We start from the raw sequence: 18,523 nt of genomic DNA, 5'->3' as shown, positions 1-18,523 counted from the left end.
TGTGATGAGCGCAATCTGAGAATCAGAGGAACAGAAACTATGTAAATGAGAATGGGAGAAGAATGTGGATGAAAGATGTGAAGTGGGACGCAATTCTGTTAGTAACAGAGAGGAGAGGCGGATAATGGAAAAATAAAAGCAGAGGAAGAGTAGGAGACTGCAACTCTCAGAGTGCTCCCTGTGTCTTAGAATTGTCAAGCCAAAGAAGCATGAAATAACTGTAAATGAGCACTTGGAATGCACAAAACCCAAGAAGAGCAGAAGGAGCTACTGACTTACTTTCCTAAGGGTAGGTTTCCATAAGCAGAGTAAGAAATGAATATGGAGGCCAATAGGCATCTAAGTGGGTAAAAGACAGAAGGAAGGTCCTAAGCAGTAATTTGAAGGCACCAAAGATGTTTTTTCCTATTTCCATTTGCTTATACTTAATATGTGTGAGTTTATACATATGTGAATAAGTATCTCTTTGCACAAATATGTGCCCATGTGTTATAAATTCCTTTTACATAATATTTGGCTGCTAGTTACAAATGTTACCAATCACATAGTACATATGTTCTCATGTTTCCTAATAGGTGTGCCCTAAAACACCAGCTTACTGCCTAAATTTCCCATGAGTTTATGGACTTTTTAAGGTTGATTTTTCTTTAATTTTCCCCCCTTTTTCCCTCTTCCTACCTTCTTTTCCTAGGGATGCTAGCAATAATTTCTGTCAAATTTCTATTGGGAAGTTTTCCTTCTCCAGTTTTCCATATCACTTTTATTGGCACATTAAAAAAAGATTTATTGAGATATAATCGACATAAAAAAATTACCATTTTAAATGTATAACTCAACGGTTTTAAGTGCACTTACAGAGTTGTGCAAAAGCTTTATCGTTAAACTTTTGGTTCCTTTCTCATAGCATAATGTTTTTGAGTTCACTCATATTGTAGCATGTCCCAATATGCCATTTGTTTTTCTTTTTTTTTTTTTTTTTTTTTTTAATTTTTTTTTTCAGCGTTTATTTATTTTTGGGACAGAGAGAGACAGAGCATGAACGGGGGAGGGGCAGAGAGAGAGGGAGACACAGAATCGGAAACAGGCTCCAGGCTCTGAGCCATCAGCCCAGAGCCTGACGCGGGGCTCGAACTCCCGGACCGCGAGATCGTGACCTGGCTGAAGTCGGACGCTTAACCGACTGCGCCACCCAGGCGCCCCGCCATTTGTTTTTCTTGCTAAACTGTATTCCATTATATCTACAGTACTTTTGAAAACTATTGCATGTAATTCAAAATCAAGGGAAATATCATTATATGTGACATTATAGTATTTTGTTGAAATTAGCAATCTTTCATTTTTTAAATCATTCATGCCAACAGTAAATAATGTACACATATCACAACATGAGTATTTATTAATAAAATATGGTTATACAATTATAGTAACATAAATTATGTTTCTATAAATAGAAAATAACTACAAATATAACTCTAAATACAATTGTTATTTAGACAAGATTGCAACCTGAAAAGGGGAAATACTCATGCAAGCAATATAATGACAATTTATCTGCCTAAATAAAGTAATACCCACTGATGGATGCTGATTAATAATATCCTCATCAGTTTAAACTGAGGAATACACACCTCTTATATTTCTTACCACTTGTGAGGAAAAAAACCCATTGCAAAAAATAAAAATCTTAACTGCAATTCCTTTATTTTTCTCATCTGTCAAATGAGTATATCATTCTCTATGTTCTATATTACTAATCCCAGATCTAGCATGCTTTGATTTTATTAGCTTAGATATTCAAAATGTTTTATATATTCTGATGTTTTATATGGAAATATTTGTGGAAGAGATGTCATCTGGCTATCATTTTGAGATTGGAGGAAAAAAGAGGTTATGGATATATGGTGATCAAATATAACTGGGTTAGTATTAATTAGGATTTAAGAACAAGGTGTGCAGCAGATTCAGGATGGGGACCCAACCAAGAGTGTAACTAGGGCAATAACTCTAAGTTAGGAGAATGTAGGGATCTTGTTTGAGACCCTAAACCATTTTGGAATAAAGGTGCACAAGGACACCAAAGAAGAATAAGTAAGAAACACATTTAGAAAAGAAGGCATAGAACTAGGGAGTCTTTAGGAACCAAAGGAAAGAAGGACTTGCAAAAGTACTTTGGTCTGTAGGAATGAGAAGTGACCAAAACCCAGCAACTAATGTAAACATTACAGAAAGTGCACCACCACTAACAACCAAACAAAAAACCAACAAACCTGAAAAATTTAATAATGATTGTTTTGCTGTAATCAGGAAATTTCAGCTATACCTCAAGCAAAGTAGCTCAGAGTCACAGAGGAGCACAATTACATAGAAGCAGCACGTGGTTAAATGGGAATGAGAGTGTGGTTATAAAAACAATTTCTTTTGGGGGAAATCAAGAAATGAAGGGTAGAAAGATCAGCCCAAAACACAAGACAATTATGAGCGTGCATTGCTTTCAGCTAGGCAAGTCCTGGAAGTAGTAAATGATTTTATCTGAGAAGAGCTATGGAGTAGATGAAAAGGTAGTTATAACAGATGATTCTTTGTTCTTTGTTATTATGCAGAGGAGAGATGGAGAGGGAGAACAGCACAGTGGTGACAGAATTTATCCTCCTTGGTCTCACCCAGTCTCAACAGGCTCAACTCCTGGTCTTTGTGCTAGTCTTAGTTTTCTACCTCATCATCCTCCCTGGAAATTTCCTCATCATCCTCACCATCAGATCAGACCCTGGCCTCACAGCCCCCCTCTACTTCTTTCTGGGCAATTTGGCTTTCCTGGATGCATCCTACTCCTTCATTGTGGCTCCCAGGATGCTGGTGGACTTCCTCTCTGAGAAGAAAATAATCTCCTACAGAGGATGTATCACTCAGCTTTTTTTCTTGCACTTTCTTGGAGTAGGGGAGATGTTCCTTCTTGTTGTGATGGCCTTTGACCGCTACATGGCCATCTGTCATCCATTACGCTATTCCACTGTCATGAGCCCTAGAGTGTGCTATGCCTTGCTGTTGGCTCTGTGGCTTGGGGGCTTTACTCATTCCATTGTGCAAGTAGCCCTTATTCTCCACTTGCCCTTCTGTGGCCCAAACCAGCTGGATAACTTCTTCTGTGATGTGCCACAGGTCATCAAGCTGGCCTGCACGGACACCTTTGTGGTGGAGCTCCTGATGGTCTCCAACAGTGGCCTGCTTACCCTGCTGTGCTTCCTGGGGCTTCTGGCCTCTTATGCTGTCATCCTCTATCGTGTGAAGGGACACACCTCTGAAGGCAAACACAAGGCTCTTTCCACATGTACCACACACATTATCATTGTGTTTCTCATGTTTGGACCTGCCATCTTCATCTATACTCGCCCCTTCAGAGCCTTCCCAGCTGACAAAGTGGTTTCCCTTTTTCACACAGTGATCTTTCCTTTGATGAACCCTGTGATTTATACTTTTCGCAACCAGGAAGTGAAAGCTTCCATGAAGAGGTTACTGAGTCATCACATGATTTGCTGAATAGAAGAATGAAATAAGCTACAAAGAAGAAAATCTACTTGGAATTAATTAAATCACTTATTTATTAATGCACAAGGACACCAGTGCATTTTAGCAAATATTACATTTATTAAGCACTTGCAATCTTCAGGCACTATTCTAGGTATGTGAATAAGGCAGTTGAGAGTCTAGGTCTCTTGGGGTTATGTTCAAGTAGATAAAAACACATTGAGATATTAAATTGAAAATGACCTCTAGGAACTTGTTGGATTGAGCACTGGGTGTTGTATGGAGGTGATGAACCATGGAAATCCACCTCCCAAACCAAGAGCATACTGTACACACTGTATGTGTATATATGTAATTCATTATACATATAGTTGTAAACTAAATTAAAAAAAAAGAAAATGACTTCTAATATCCAAAAGAGATAGTTATCTGAAACAAATAAAAAATACTGTTATGATAGAGTTTGACTAGAGATGGGAGTTTTTGCCTATGGTAGTTAAGCAAGGTCTTGTTGAATTGTGGTTAGCTGATATCTAGATGAGACATCCATGCAATTTTCTGGGGACACAAAATTCTAGGAAAAGAGGCACAAAGATCTTATAAATTTATACATTTGAAGACCACAAAGATGAATATAGTAGCTTGTCAAATAAGTTGATATATGTAAATAAGAATGTACTAAACACTGTACAGAAAATAGTATGATATATAGTATGATATATTCTTGGTTTAATATATATATATATATATATATATATATATATATATATATATACATTGACAATAATGAAAAATGAAAGACACGTAATAGGACTATTATGGATATAATTGGTATAAATTTGCTTTATTGTCTTTATATTTATTTATATTTTTTCACATTATCTGCTTCTTTTTGTTTAACTGAAAAAGACAAGTAAACAGATTCCCTCATAGAGTCTCTCATTCATCTTTTTCTGCTTTAATTCACTTAGCATAATATATTCTAGTTCCATCCACATTGTTGAAAATGGCAAGATTTCTTTTTTTGATCACCAAGTAGTATTCCATTGTGTGTATGTGCGTGCGTGTGTGTGTATGTGTGTGTGTGTGTGTGTGTGTGTGTGTGTGTGTGTGCATAACCTCTTCTTTATCTATTTGTAAGTTGATGGATATGTGGGATCTTTCCATAATTTGGCTATTGTTGATAGTGCTCTACAAACATTGGATATGATGTGCCCCTTCAAATCAGCATTTTTGTATCCTTTGGATAAATACATAGCAGTGCAATTGCTGAGTCATAGGGGGGTTTATATTTTTTATTTTTTTGGGAAACCTCCATACTGTTTCCCAGAGTGGTTGCACCAGTTTGCATTCCCACCAACAGTGCAAAAGGGTTCCCCTTTCTCCTTATCCTCACCGCATGTTGTTTCCTGAGTTAATTTTAGTTATTCTGACAGGTGTGAGGTGTTATCTCATTGTGGTTTTGATTTGCATTTCCCTGGTGATGAGTGATGTTGAGCATCTTTTCATGTGTCTGTTAGCCATCTGCATATCTTCTTTGGAAAAGTGTCTATTCATGTCTTCTGCCCATTTCGTCATTGGAGTATTTGGTTTTTTTGGTGTTCAGTTTGGTAACTTCTCCATACATTTTGGTTACTAACCCTTATCTGATATGTCATTTGTAAATATCTTCTCCCATTCTGTCGATTGCCTTTTTAGTTCTGTTGATTGATTCCGTCAACATACAGAAGCTTTTCATCTTGATGAGGTCCCAATAGTTCATTTGCTTTTGTTTCCTTTGCCTCAGGAGACATATCTAGTAAGAAGTTACTGTGGCTGAGGTCAGAGAGGTTGCTGCCTGTTTTCTCCTGTAGGATTTTGATTGTTTCTTATTTCACATTTAGGTATTTCATACATTTTGATTTTTTGTGTGTGTGTGGTGTAAGAAAGTGGTCCAATTTCATTCTTCTGCAAATCACTGTCCAGTTTTCCCAGCACCATTTTCTGAAGTGACTGTCTTTTTTGCATTGGATACTCTTTCTTGCTGTGTTGAAGATTAGCTGGCCATACATTTATGGGTCCATTTCTGTATTCTCTATTCTGGTCCATTAATATATGTGTTTATTTTTGTGGCAGTACCATACTGTCTTGATTACAGCTTTGTAAAACAGCTTAAAGTCAGGAAATGTGATGCCTCCAGTTTTCCTTTGATTTTTCAACATTACTTAGGCTATTTGGGGTCTTTTCTAGTTCCCTAAAATTTTAGGATTGTTTGTTCTAGCTCTGTGAAGAATGCTGGTGTTATTTTGATAGGGATTGCATTTAACGTGTAGGTTGCTTTGCGTAGTATCGACATTTTAACAATGTACGTTCTTCTGATCCATAAGCATGGAATGCTTTAACATTTCTTTGTGTTTTCAATTTCTCTCATGAGCTTTCTATAATTTTCAGCATACAGATATTTCACCTCTTTGATTAGGTTTAGTCCTGGGTATCTTATTGTTTTGGGTGCAATTTGGGATCGACTGCTTGATTCCTCTTTCTGCTGCTTCATTATTGATGTATACAGATGCAACCAATTTCTGCATGTTGATTTTACATCATGCAACTTTGATGAATTCAATTATCACTTCTAGCAGTTTTTTGGTGAAATATTTTTGGTTTTCCATGTAGAGTATCACATCATGTCATCTGCAAAGTGTCAAAGTTTAACTTCTTCTTTGCAAATTTGAATGGCTTTTATTTGTTTTTATTTTCTGATTGCCGAGGAAAGGACTTCCAGTACTATATAGAACAATAGTGGTAAGAGAGGACATCCCTGTCATGTTCCTGACCTCATGGGGAAAGCTTTCCATTTTTCCCTATTAAGGATGATATTTGCTGTGGGCCATTCATAATGGCTTTTATGATGTTGAGGTATGTTCCTTCTATCCCTTTTTTCTTGAGGGTTTTTATCAAGAAAGAATGCTGTATTTTGTCAAATGTTTTTTTCTGCCTCTATTGTAAGGACATTTGTTTGTTTATTTGAACAAATTATAGATGAGAATTTCTCTAATCTGGGGAAGGAAACAGGCATTCAAGTCCAAGAGGCACAGAGAATTACTTTCAAAACCAACAAAAACAATGAACACCATGACATATTATAGTGAAACTTGCAACATATAAATATAAAAAGAAAACTCTAAAAGTAGCTAGGAACAAAATGTCCTTAACCTAACAATGGTTGACTCATAAGGTAAGTAGCAGATCTCTCCATTGGAATTTGGCAAGCCAGAAGGGAGTGGCAGAAAATATTCAATGTGCTGAACAGGAAAAATATGCAGCCAAGAATTCTTTATCCAGCAAGGTTCTCACTCAGAATAGAAGGAGAGAGAAAGACTTTTCAGACAAATAAAAACTAAAGGAGTTCATGACCACTAAACTAGTCCTGCAAGAAATTTTAGGGGGACTCTCTGAGTGAAGAAAAAAAAAACAGACCAAAGCAGCAAAGACTACAAAGACCAGAGAACATCACCAAAAACACCATTTCCACATAACACAATGATACTAAATTCAAATCTTTCAATAATCACTCTGAATGTAAATGGTCTAAATGCTCCAATCAAAAGGCATAGGGTAGGGGGACCTGGGTGGCTCAATTGGTTAGCATCCAACTTGCCTCAGTTCATTATCTCGTGGTTCTTGAGTATGAGCCCTGTGTTAGGCTCTGTGCTGACAACTCAGAGGCTGGAACCTGCTTTGGATTCTGTGTCTTCCTCTCTATCTGCCCCTCCCCTACTCTCACTTGGTCTTTCAAAAATAAATAAGCACTTAAAAATTTTAAAAAAATATGATATAACAATGAATTAAAAAAAAAACAATATCCATCAATATGCTGCCTACAGGAGACTCATTTTAGACCTAAAGACACCTGCAGATTGAAAGTCAGGGGATGGAGAATCATGTATCATTGTAATGGACTTCAAAAGAAGGCCAGAGTAGCCATACTTATATCAGACAACCTAGATTTTAAAACAAAGACTGTAACAAGTGGAAAAGAAAGGCATTATATCATAATTAGGAGGTCTATCCATTAAGAAGATGTAACAATTGTAAATATATATGCCCCCAACTTGGAGATATCCACATATATAAATCAATCACAAACATAAAAAAAACCCACTGATAATAATACCATCATAGTAGATTTTAAACCAACTTACAGTAATGGACAGATCATCCAAACACAAAATCAGCAAGGAAACAATGGCTTTGAATAACAACTGAAGCAGACGGAGTTAGCAGATATATTCAGAACATTTCATCTAAAAGCAGCAGAATACACATTCTTCTTGAGTGCACATGGAATGTTCTCCAGAATAGATCACATACTAGGTCACAAATCAGCACTCTACAGGTACAAAAAGACTGAAATCATACTATGCATATTTCAAATCATAATGCTATGAAACCTGAAATCATCACAAGAAAAAATTTGGAAAGCACTACAATACATTGAGGTAAAGGAACATTCTACTAAAGAATGAATGGGTTAACCAGGAAATTAAAGTATAAATAAAAAATAACATGGAAGCAAATGAAAATGAAAACACATCATCCAAACACTTGGGATGCATTAAGTCCAGGTGTAAGAGGCAAATACACTGCAATTCAGGCCTATTTGAAGAAGCAAAAAAGGTCCCAAATACACAATGTAACCTTACAATTAAAGGAGCTAGAAAAAGAGCAGCAAATCAAGCCCAAAGCCAGCAGAAAAGGGAGATAATAAAGATTAGAACAGAAACAAATGATATAGATACAAAAAAAAACAAGAAGAGATCAATGAAACTAAAAACTGGTTTTGTTTTTTTTTTTTAATTTTTTTTTTTTGCAACGTTTATTTATTTTTGGGACAGAGAGAGACAGAGGATGAACGGGGAAGGGGCAGAGAGAGAGGGAGACACAGAATTGGAAACAGGCTCCAGGCTCTGAGCCATCAGCCCAGAGCCTGACGCGGGGCTCGAACTCACGGACGGCGAGATCGTGACCTGGCTGAAGTCGGACGCTTAACCGACTGCACCACTCAGGTGCCCCTAAAAACTGGTTTTTGAAAAAGTAAACAAAATTGAGAAACACCATGCCAGACTTATCAAAAAAGACGACCCAAATAGGTAAAATCATGAATAATGAAGAGATCACAACCAACACCACAAAAAATCAAACAATCAAAAGAGAATATGATGAAAAATTATATGCTGACAAACTGGACAAGATGAAGAAATGGACAAATTCCTAGATACTCACACACTACCAAAACTCAAACAGGAAGAACAGAAAAATTTGTTGTGGCTTTAATGTTAATTTTAGGACCACAAATACATACTGCACAATTGTAATGTACCACAGTCCAACTGCAATACATGGGTGACACTCATGGACCACAGTTAGTGATACAAATATCACATTAGCGAAACTTTCATTTCCTTCCATTTACCTTCTCCCCACTCTGGTGTTGGTGCTGTTTTAGATTTATGTCTGCTGTTATCTTCTGAGATAACACATTCAACAAGGTATTGTTATTACTTTCACTGTGTATGGTCATTTACCTTGTAGACACATTTATGGAATGGAAATTGTTTTCAATCTCTTCCTGTTTCATTTTGTATAGCTATCACTCCATGTTCACTAATGTTTTCTTCTTCACTGATATCTCTGCAAGTAATACCATCCAGTGTATTTTTTCAGCCGAGAAGTAGAATAGTTCACTTCCATATTTCAATTTAGATTTAAAAAATTCTACTGTGGCCCTACTTAACCATTGTAGTGCAGCAGTACTACCTCTTCTGATGACCAAGGTAAATTACTTACAAGATAGTGATGCCTTTCATTGCCATGATGTCTCTGGGAAAGAAAAACATAAAGTGATTGAGTGGCAGTGAAGCTTGAGGTTAATAGAAATCTTACTGCATTACTGGTGAAAGCATATCCAAGAACTTCTGGAACTAGAGAGCCTGAAGCTGTGGGAAAAGAAAGCATAAATTCTACAAGTGTTTTATAGGGTTTGAAGACATACAGAGAATATCCGTGTTCTTAACCCTACAGATTCTGTTTACTGGGAACAAAATTACATCTAATGTCATTAAATAAGAGTATACACTACATCCTAGAGGATGCCATCTCAAGATACCAGGATACAATCTAAACACCGTGATGCTCAAAGTCAGTCTTAATATAAAATGATGCAGGGCGTGATGGACATCTACATCTCCCTAGTCAGTTGAACCTCCATGGTCAGATGGTCCATACCTATGGGGTTTAGTAGAATGTCAGTGGCTAATTTCCAACTCATGCACAGTTCTCTGCTGCACATGGCATACACATGCTATGATCCTGTGAAACTACATTGTGACTCTCCTATTAGAATATGGAAAAAAAACTAATGAATGGTTTATTTCTCAGGAGAGATAACTTTAATACTGTATGATTAACCTGGATAAATGGCCCTAGGGGTAAGGCTACCTTTACTTTGTTCTAGATCTGATAAGATGCCTCCCCTGAACAAAGTTTACAAAACTGGAAACCTCATGTCAATCAATAAATATTATATACAAGTTGGAATACACTGCCTCTAAAACTTGGAGAGGACTACCAGACATTATGCTTTCTTCTTAGTGGCACAGCGATGGTACAAGATGCAATACTTTAACTTTTAAGGAGATGCCTCAGCATCCTTGCCCTGAATAAACTCTCCAAAATTTCACAAATGTGGCAAGACCCTGCCATCTTAAATGATAATGGTTTTCGTCCTCACACTTGATTCGTCACGGTGGCTTAATCTGCGAAGAAAAAAGTGTTGTTTGTCTTATGCCCTATCTTAGGAATATTGAAAATTTCACTTAACTTCCCTTTAAGTAAGTGCACATCACATGTCCTTGACCTAAATTTTTGGTCTGCCTTTAATCAGCCATGATTGCAGTGTTATAATTAGATAGAGCTTTTATTTTCTAGTGTAAAACAATTATAGCATCTTAGTCCAATGTATGTGTAGCAGTGCGACACTATCAACGGAGACTCCAAAACCCTATGTATGTATGTTCATTTTTAAATAATTTCTTCCAAAATGTCTGTAAAAATTCCTCACACATTTATACTCCAGAAAGACTAAATGATAAAAGGATGTGTGCCATTATAGTCCCATTTTCCTTCCAATCCATCCTTTTTCCATTCTATAAATTTTCTCTTATTACAGGAAGCCCTGATTCATGAAGACTGCATTTCCAGCACCCTAGCATTTCTTGACCTCTAGATGGTTACAAATGGATATCACTGTTAGATTAATATAGGGCGGGAGGAAAAGAAAATGAAGAACACACACACACACACACTGCCTTAGCCCAAATATCTGCAGTAGTTCTCTGGCTCATTCTAGAACTCAGCAACACTTCCATGGCTCTAGCTCTCCTCGTGAAATTGACCACTACATTTCCCACCTTTGTATATAAGCCGTTATACTCAGAATAATCATCGCCCAAAGAGGTCCACACCCTAATATTGGAAATTGTGAATATGTCACCTTACATGGTAAATTGAACTTTGACTATATGATTATTTATAAACCTTGAAATAGGGAGGTTATCCTCGTTAATGTGGGCGGCCTCAATGAAATGCATGAGTTTTTAAAAACATTGAACTCTTCATGGATCTAGAGAAAGAAAAAAGAAATCCAGAAAGGATGGATCTTGAGGAGGATTTGATACAATATTTCTGGCTTCGAAGAGGAAGAACATACGACCAAAGAATATAGGCAATGTATAGAAAGTGAGAATAATGTCTGACAAAGATAAGCAAGGAAGTGGAAATGTTATTCTACAAACACCTGGAACTAAAGTTGGCCCTCAGCCAGGCTGAGTCTGGGAGTAGTTTCTTCCCCCAAAGACAATAAGGAATATCGTCCTGCCAACGACTTCATTGTATCCCAGAGAGAGAAAAGTTGGATTTCAGACTTATCCAACTATGAGGTAAGAATTTTGGGTTGGATGAAGCCTCTAGATTTGGGGAAATTTTTTGAGGGAGAAGAAGAAAATGAAAACATGTCGTTACCCTGGGGCTGTGGTAAGACTGTGTCTTCTCTTGCCCCTCCAGATTGGATTTGGTGGTAGATTCCATTTGATGTTCATCTTTGGTTTCCCCGAACATTTCCTATTAGCATCTCAGCCTTCATGTCACTAGTTTAATGAATTAAACTCCTCCTGCTTTATATATGTTTAACTGATAGCACTGAACTGTAAATACTTATGGTACTTAATGTTAGTATAACAACAACACTATTGCAATTAGACCTGAGGAAATATGGAGTTGAGGAGAGGCAAAGTGCTTGACTCTACCAGAAGTCAGCTCCTCTAAAGAATTTTCACCAGTAGCTGCCTGTTAATACTGTTTACTTTCATGTTATTTGCCACTTCTGTCACATGGCAGGCTTCAAAATGCCACTTAATGAATTCAGACATCTGTTTTGAATGAGGAATGGGGGAAGACTACTCAGCAGAGTCTCTTACACTGTCTGTACTAACTGCTAAACTGGTGAGGAAAATTAAACAGTGATTGCCACAGTGTAGTGAGATGCAGCTTTGTGGACAGGGTTGGAGACTCCATGGAAGTTTATAGACACCCCATCCCACAAAATGAGCTTTGGGGGCACCTGGGTGGCTCAGACAGTTAGGCCACTGACTCCTGATTTTGGCTCATGTCATTATCTCACAGTTGTAAGATCAAGTCCCACATTGGAGTCTGTGCTAAGCATGCAACCTACTTGGGATTCTCTCTATCCCTCTCTCTCTGCACCTCACCTGCTCCTGCTTTCTCTCTCAAAATAAATAAATAAACTATAAAAAAATAAGAAAATGATCTTTCATTTTCAAGAAAGAAGGAAGGGTCATGTTTGGGAAACTAACAAATTCTGCTATATCCAGTTTTCTTCACTGTTATTCAACATTACTGTTACCTTTTAGTTAATGGAATAAGGCACAGGAAATGTATAAGAAGAAGAAAAAAGTTATTAATGTCTGTTGATCATTTTACCAGTACCTTCAAGAAAATAGGACACTGAACTGGCAAAAAAAAATGACAAAAGAGATTTCCACAATGATACCATGTACCACATAAAAATATAATAAATGGAAACAATAGCAATAAAACCAATTATGTTAAAGAAAAAGATCAGAGAATAGGAAAGTAGGAAATATGCAAAATTACATTGAACAAAAAATATGTTACCAAGATTAGAAGATTAGAATGTATTGTATCATAAAATAGTCAGACATTTAGAACAACATAAAATCCTTCTGGATGAAAGACTCAATTTTGTAATTCTGTTCATTTTTTTCTACTTTTCTTATAGGTTTAATACTGTGATATTAAAATACCAATGGAACTTGTTTTAACTTTAGAAAATATATTTATTTAATTCAGGATAAAAATATATAAGAATAAGCAAGAACACTCTGAATGAATAAAGCAATGACAACAGATTTGCCCTTCCATACATTAAATATACTGTAAACTAATGACTAGTAAAGTAAGTAATAACACCACGAAAATTATCCAGGAAAACAAAACAGGAAATGAGTACTCCCAAAGAAGAGCCTGATTTATGAGCAAATTTGAAAGGTAATAAAGCATAACAAATTCTTAGTGGAATGAATTATTATTTAATTGGAATGATGAAATTTATTTCACATTATTTCTGAAAAGTTCAGAAAGATTTGAGTTTAGGTGAAAATCTCAGCCTTAATACAATGTAAAATAAAAATAATCTAGATCATTTATATTTTTCCTAAATATCACATTTATGAATGCTTTTTGTAGAAAACAAACTACTACAAAAGAAAGAACATCATATAAAATTCTCATTATTCAACTCTAGTCCTATCTCTCCACTGCCTGAGTATGGATTATTGCCTTTAAAGTATTATCAATTTTATAGATGAAAAATGGTATCTTCTTTCTGCAATGTCAAAAGTCTTTTTTAACAATCCCAATTACTTTCTTACTACTGGTCTCTGAGGAATCTAAAACAATCAAATGAGTTCTCTCCTTTGTGCCTCCTACCAAGAGATACACTTATATACTGCTGTCTTTTGAAGTCCAGAGAAGAAAATAAGTCACTGGATGATGAAGATTAACCATCCATTTCATATTGATGTTACCTCTGAAGTCCAAGTGCAAACTGGTAGGTTACATAATCTTGACATGCTACTCTATCTACATACCACATCGATCACATTATTCTCATTAATAACATTAAATGTATCCATAAGTGTTAAAAACAGTGCCAAAATGAAACTGAGAGGAAGGCTCAATGGATTTCAAAAATTAATCTGGAACAAACATAATCTTGCTAGAATTGGAAAAAAATACAAAAATCAGAAAACACTATACCAATGATTATTGGAAATTAGATTATAATAGCAGCCCAAGCCAATAAATTATTCTTAGACTAAAGAAATCTGGGTATGTTCAAATTCTTCAGTTATACTTATCAGTTTGCATGATTTTATTCTTTAAATTATAGCAGAAATATTGAGAAAGTGCCTTTGTTGTTTTAGAAATGCAATTATTTTTAAAAGAGACAAATGATAGAAATGTGAGGATAAAATGCCTGATTCAGAGCTTTGAAAATCATAGAATGTCACCACTCATAAAATATTGATGCCATCATTATACTTGTTAGGGATTGCTAGAAAAGCTTATGAGAAAATTCAACTTTCCTATGGTAACAGTCTGAAAATGGCCAAATAGTTAAAACACTGAGATAGCATCTTGTCTAGGACTCTGTCTTTGCCACACCCATGTGCACCTGCAAGTAAACCTATTATGTACTTCAAGGAAACACAGAAAGTCCAGGGGCTATAGTGCAGATGAGATCATTGTTCTACAGTTAAGAGTACAAGGCACAAAGAAGAAATACAGATTCACACCTGTGAATGAGAACTATCAAAGATGAGCACTTCCTGTTTTATTACCTTCTGAAAGAAGGATGTTTTTATGCTACTTTGGATGATAGTGTCAAACATAATGGAAAATTATGGGCCGTTACAAGAACTGTGTGTCTTAGTGATAGTAACCATGCAGAGAAAAGAGCATATGATTAAGTATTCACTATGGTTACCCAGATATACAATTTTAAAATTTTGAACTATGTAACTAAAAGATTACATGTATCCCCAAATCACGTATATTCTTTTTTTTTTTTTTTTTTGTGACAATCTGTATTAGCCTTTGGTCTAGGCTCTCATAAAAGCAAGGAAAAGACTGAAGATGAACAACTTGCCTGAAATAAGACTTGAAAAAAAGAGCTAAAATCATCCAAACAAGGAAGGTCTTAACCAGGTGAATTTATATAGAATGAGCACTGACCTATTTCCTTTATTTGTGTGTCTTTTTTAAAAGTTCATTTAGCTTGCCTGAATCCACCTCAGTCAGCAACATATCTCTGACTTTTTTTCCATCTTTGACAAAGTCAGAGATTGAAAGAACTTTAAGGGAAATAATTGTGAAGAAGGATAGATCCGAGGCTAAGTAACCCAAGACAGTACTCTTTTCAAAGAATATATCACATTTAAAGTCTTGTTAAATCATATTTACAAAGGTAAATGATTCACCTTACTCTTTACCCCTCACTAATGGAGGAAAGTGGAACAAGATTTAGGTGTTTCTATATACTTATATCTGTGAAGTCATATGACCTAGAAAGAATATCAGATAAAAATAGATCTTTGTTCATGTTTGCAACAACTGGAGAATAATGCACAGTTGGGACACACTTTACGTCTGATCACGTGAACTGAAGAGTCTGGCAACGTGTAGATGAGTATCTGTGGTTTTGACAGTCTAGTCTAAATAACTTAATCTTTCCTCAGTAATTGGGTTTGATCTCAGTTAATGAGATAACTGTCTCCACATGCAACTTTCTATCAACAATATGCTCATGGTCTATAATCAGTTCTTTTCAAGAATCATAATGCACTTCATGTAATTTCAGCAATATTTATGGCAAATTTTTACTGCCTTTTGAGAATTTCATGAAAATGTGTCAGTAAATGCACCTCCTGCAAGAGATAAAAATCGCTTTTGCTGATGCCTTCCAAAGTCTTCTCTATTATTCTATTAACTTATGAATTCACACAGTCTGCTCTACAGCTGAACAAGGGAGAGGTTTTCTCAAATACCTAACTGACCTTGCCCTTATTAATCAACACACACATTTCATTTAGTAGGCTCAATTCCTTCCACTATCAACTGTCATGTGGTCCTGTGAAATATCTCCTGCTAAATATCTATGAAGTAGTCATTGTGTCATACATTTGCTTGCCTGCGTAAGAGACAGGATGGAAATAAAGACAAGGTTTACAGACTTGCCAGTCCCTATGACATCCTGTGTGTTTTTCCCTCTTCTAGGCAACTTCTGAAACTCATTATAAGGATGAATGGATCTCCTGAACAACAGATCAAGTGTGTCTGAGTTCATCTTGCTGGGACTTTCCACTTCTCAAGAAATTCAAATATTCTTATTTGCAGTCTTCTTCCTTGTCTATGTAGCCATCATAGTAGGAAACCTCCTCATTGTGATCTCTGTGATAGTTGATACGCATCTTCACTCCCCCATGTATTTCTTTCTGGCAAATTTATCATTTTTTGATTTATGTCTTTCTTCTGCTACAACTCCCAAAGTGATTGCAGACCTCCTTAGAAAACGCAAGACCATCTCCCTGTGGGGCTGCATGGCTCAGATGTTTTTTGTGCACTTCTTTGGGGGTGGAGAGATGTCTCTTCTGATAGCTATGGCCATAGACAGGTATGTTGCCATATGCAAGCCCTTGCAGTATCAGACCATCATGAATCACAGGGTGCTCATCGGGTTTCTGCTGCTCTCATGGGCAATTGGGTCCATACATACCACAAGCCAGATGGTTTTCACGGTAGGTTTACCTTTCTGTGGTCCCAATGTTGTGGACAGCATTTTCTGTGACCTTCCCCTGGTCATCAAGCTTGCCTGCACTGAGACCTATATCCTAGAGCTCTTGGTGATTGCAAATAGTGGACTCCTGTCCCTGATCTGCTTCATTCTCCTGCTCATATCCTACATTGTCATGCTGGTCACCATCTGGCAGCACTCCTCCAGTGCATCCTCTAAGGCAGTGTCCACACTGTCTGCTCACATCACTGTGGTCACTCTCTTCTTTGGCCCCACTATCTTCATCTATGTTTTCCCGTTCAAGAGTTACTCTGCAGATAAGTTTCTTTCTGTTTTTTACTCTATAATCACTCCCCTCCTTAATCCAATTATTTATACTCTGAGGAATCAAGAAATGAAAGCAGCCATTAAGAGACTCACAAGCTATCATATTGGTTCCTGGCTCACTTTCTAAATAAGTCTGTAACAGCTGATTGTTTTGTGTTGTCTGCTATTTGGGGTTTTGAATCTTAAATACTTAGCAGAAAAATTAAAATAAAATATTAAATAGTATCAACTATCTTCCCTCAGAATTAATGGAATATTTAAGATCAGTTTTATTAAAAATCTAATGGAAAATATTCATAGAACAGATTCAATACATAAATAAGTGTGCACTCATTATTTCTGTTTACTTCCTTGTCCTAGAATTCAGGGAAACAACCCTGTTCAATGTTTAAAGTACCTAATCATATGTCTTTTTTCAAAAGCTTTATAAATTTGCAATGGCTTAGTATATAAAAATATGTTTAGTTTCAATTTTTATTTATAAAGTTGTATTTTGGGAGTTGAGAAGATGGTGGCATAGGACGACGCTGGGCTCACCGCGTCCTGCTGATCACTTAGATTCCACCCACACCTGCCTAAATAACCAAGAAAACCACCAGAAGACTAGCAGAATGGACTCTCTGGAGCCAAGCATAGACAAGAGGCCCATGGAAGAGGGTAGGAAGGGTGGAGAGGCAGGTGCACCACACGGACTGGTGGGAGGGAGCCAGGGTGGTAGAGTGGCAACCCACCCGGCAAGGCAGAGCCCCCGAGTCTGACTTGCAAAAGCAGAAGGGCCAGACTGCGTGAGTTCTGACAGCCAGTGGGACTTAACATCTGGAATGCTAAAGTCAACAGCTCTGCTTGGAGAACGGGAGGGCGAGAGGACACCGAGAGGGAGAGGTGTTGGGCCCCGGAAGACAGAGCTCAGCTTAGCCGGGAACAAAGGGGCTGGGAAGCACCATCTCCCTCTCCCAGCCCTCAGCCAAAATCCCAAAGGGAACCAGTTCCCATCACTGAACTTGCTTGCACTGCGCAAACACCCAACACTGTGCTTCTGTGGATCCATCCCTCCAACAGGTCTGCCTCCCTCCTGGTGCTGCTGGGACACTCCCACAGGGGAACACCGAAGGCAAAGCAAGCTGAGCCTGCCCCTCCCGCCCCTGTGCACCTTGCAGATCCACCCTGGCTAATACGCCAGATCCCATAGAAGTAGTACCACAAGCCTGGCAGTGTACAAGTAGCCCAGACAGAGGCCACACCACTCCAAAGTGAGTCCTGCCCCTGGGAGAGGGGAAGATAAGGTACACACCAGTCTGACTGTGGCCCCAGTGGTGGGCTGGGGGCAGACATCGGGTCTGACTGCGGCCCCACCAACCAGCACAAGTTACTCTAGACAGCACAGAGGAAGAGCCCTGCAGTTCCATGCCACTCCAGGGACTATCCAAAATGATGAAACGGAAGAATTCTCCTCCAAAGAAACTCCAGGAAGTAGTGACAGCTAACGAATTGATCAAAAACTATTTAAGCAATATAACAGAACGAGAATTTAGAACAATAGTCGTAAAATTAATTGCTGCGCTTGAAAATAGTATAGAGGACAGAAGACAATCTACTGTAGAGATCAAGGGACTAAGAAATAGTCATAAGGAGCTAAAAATGCTATAAATGAGGTGCAAAATAAAATGGAGGTGACCGCAGCTCAGATTGAAGAGGCAGAGGAGAGAATAGGTGATTTAGAAGATAAAATTATGGAAAAAGAAG

At 37.3% G+C, this 18,523-nt stretch overlaps 2 protein-coding genes across 2 annotated transcripts; both read left to right on the top strand.

The window, feature by feature from the left end:
- The first annotated feature begins 2,607 nt into the window (after positions 1–2,607).
- On the top strand, positions 2,608–3,534 carry LOC123583254 (olfactory receptor 4N5). The gene has a single exon (XM_045450162.1). It carries the CDS (start codon positions 2,608–2,610, stop codon positions 3,532–3,534), a length of 927 nt encoding a protein of 308 aa, XP_045306118.1.
- Positions 3,535–15,965: 12,431 nt separating this feature from the next.
- On the top strand, positions 15,966–16,907 carry LOC123583669 (olfactory receptor 4K13-like). Its single transcript, XM_045450815.1, has one exon. It carries the CDS (start codon positions 15,966–15,968, stop codon positions 16,905–16,907), a length of 942 nt encoding a protein of 313 aa, XP_045306771.1.
- The last annotated feature ends 1,616 nt before the right edge of the window (positions 16,908–18,523 follow it).

Source organism: Leopardus geoffroyi, chromosome B3, assembly GCF_018350155.1.
Source record: "Leopardus geoffroyi isolate Oge1 chromosome B3, O.geoffroyi_Oge1_pat1.0, whole genome shotgun sequence".
NCBI lineage: Eukaryota > Metazoa > Chordata > Mammalia > Carnivora > Felidae > Leopardus > Leopardus geoffroyi.
Note: the sequence above shows the minus strand (reverse complement) of the source record. Positions and strands in the feature narration are given on the sequence as shown.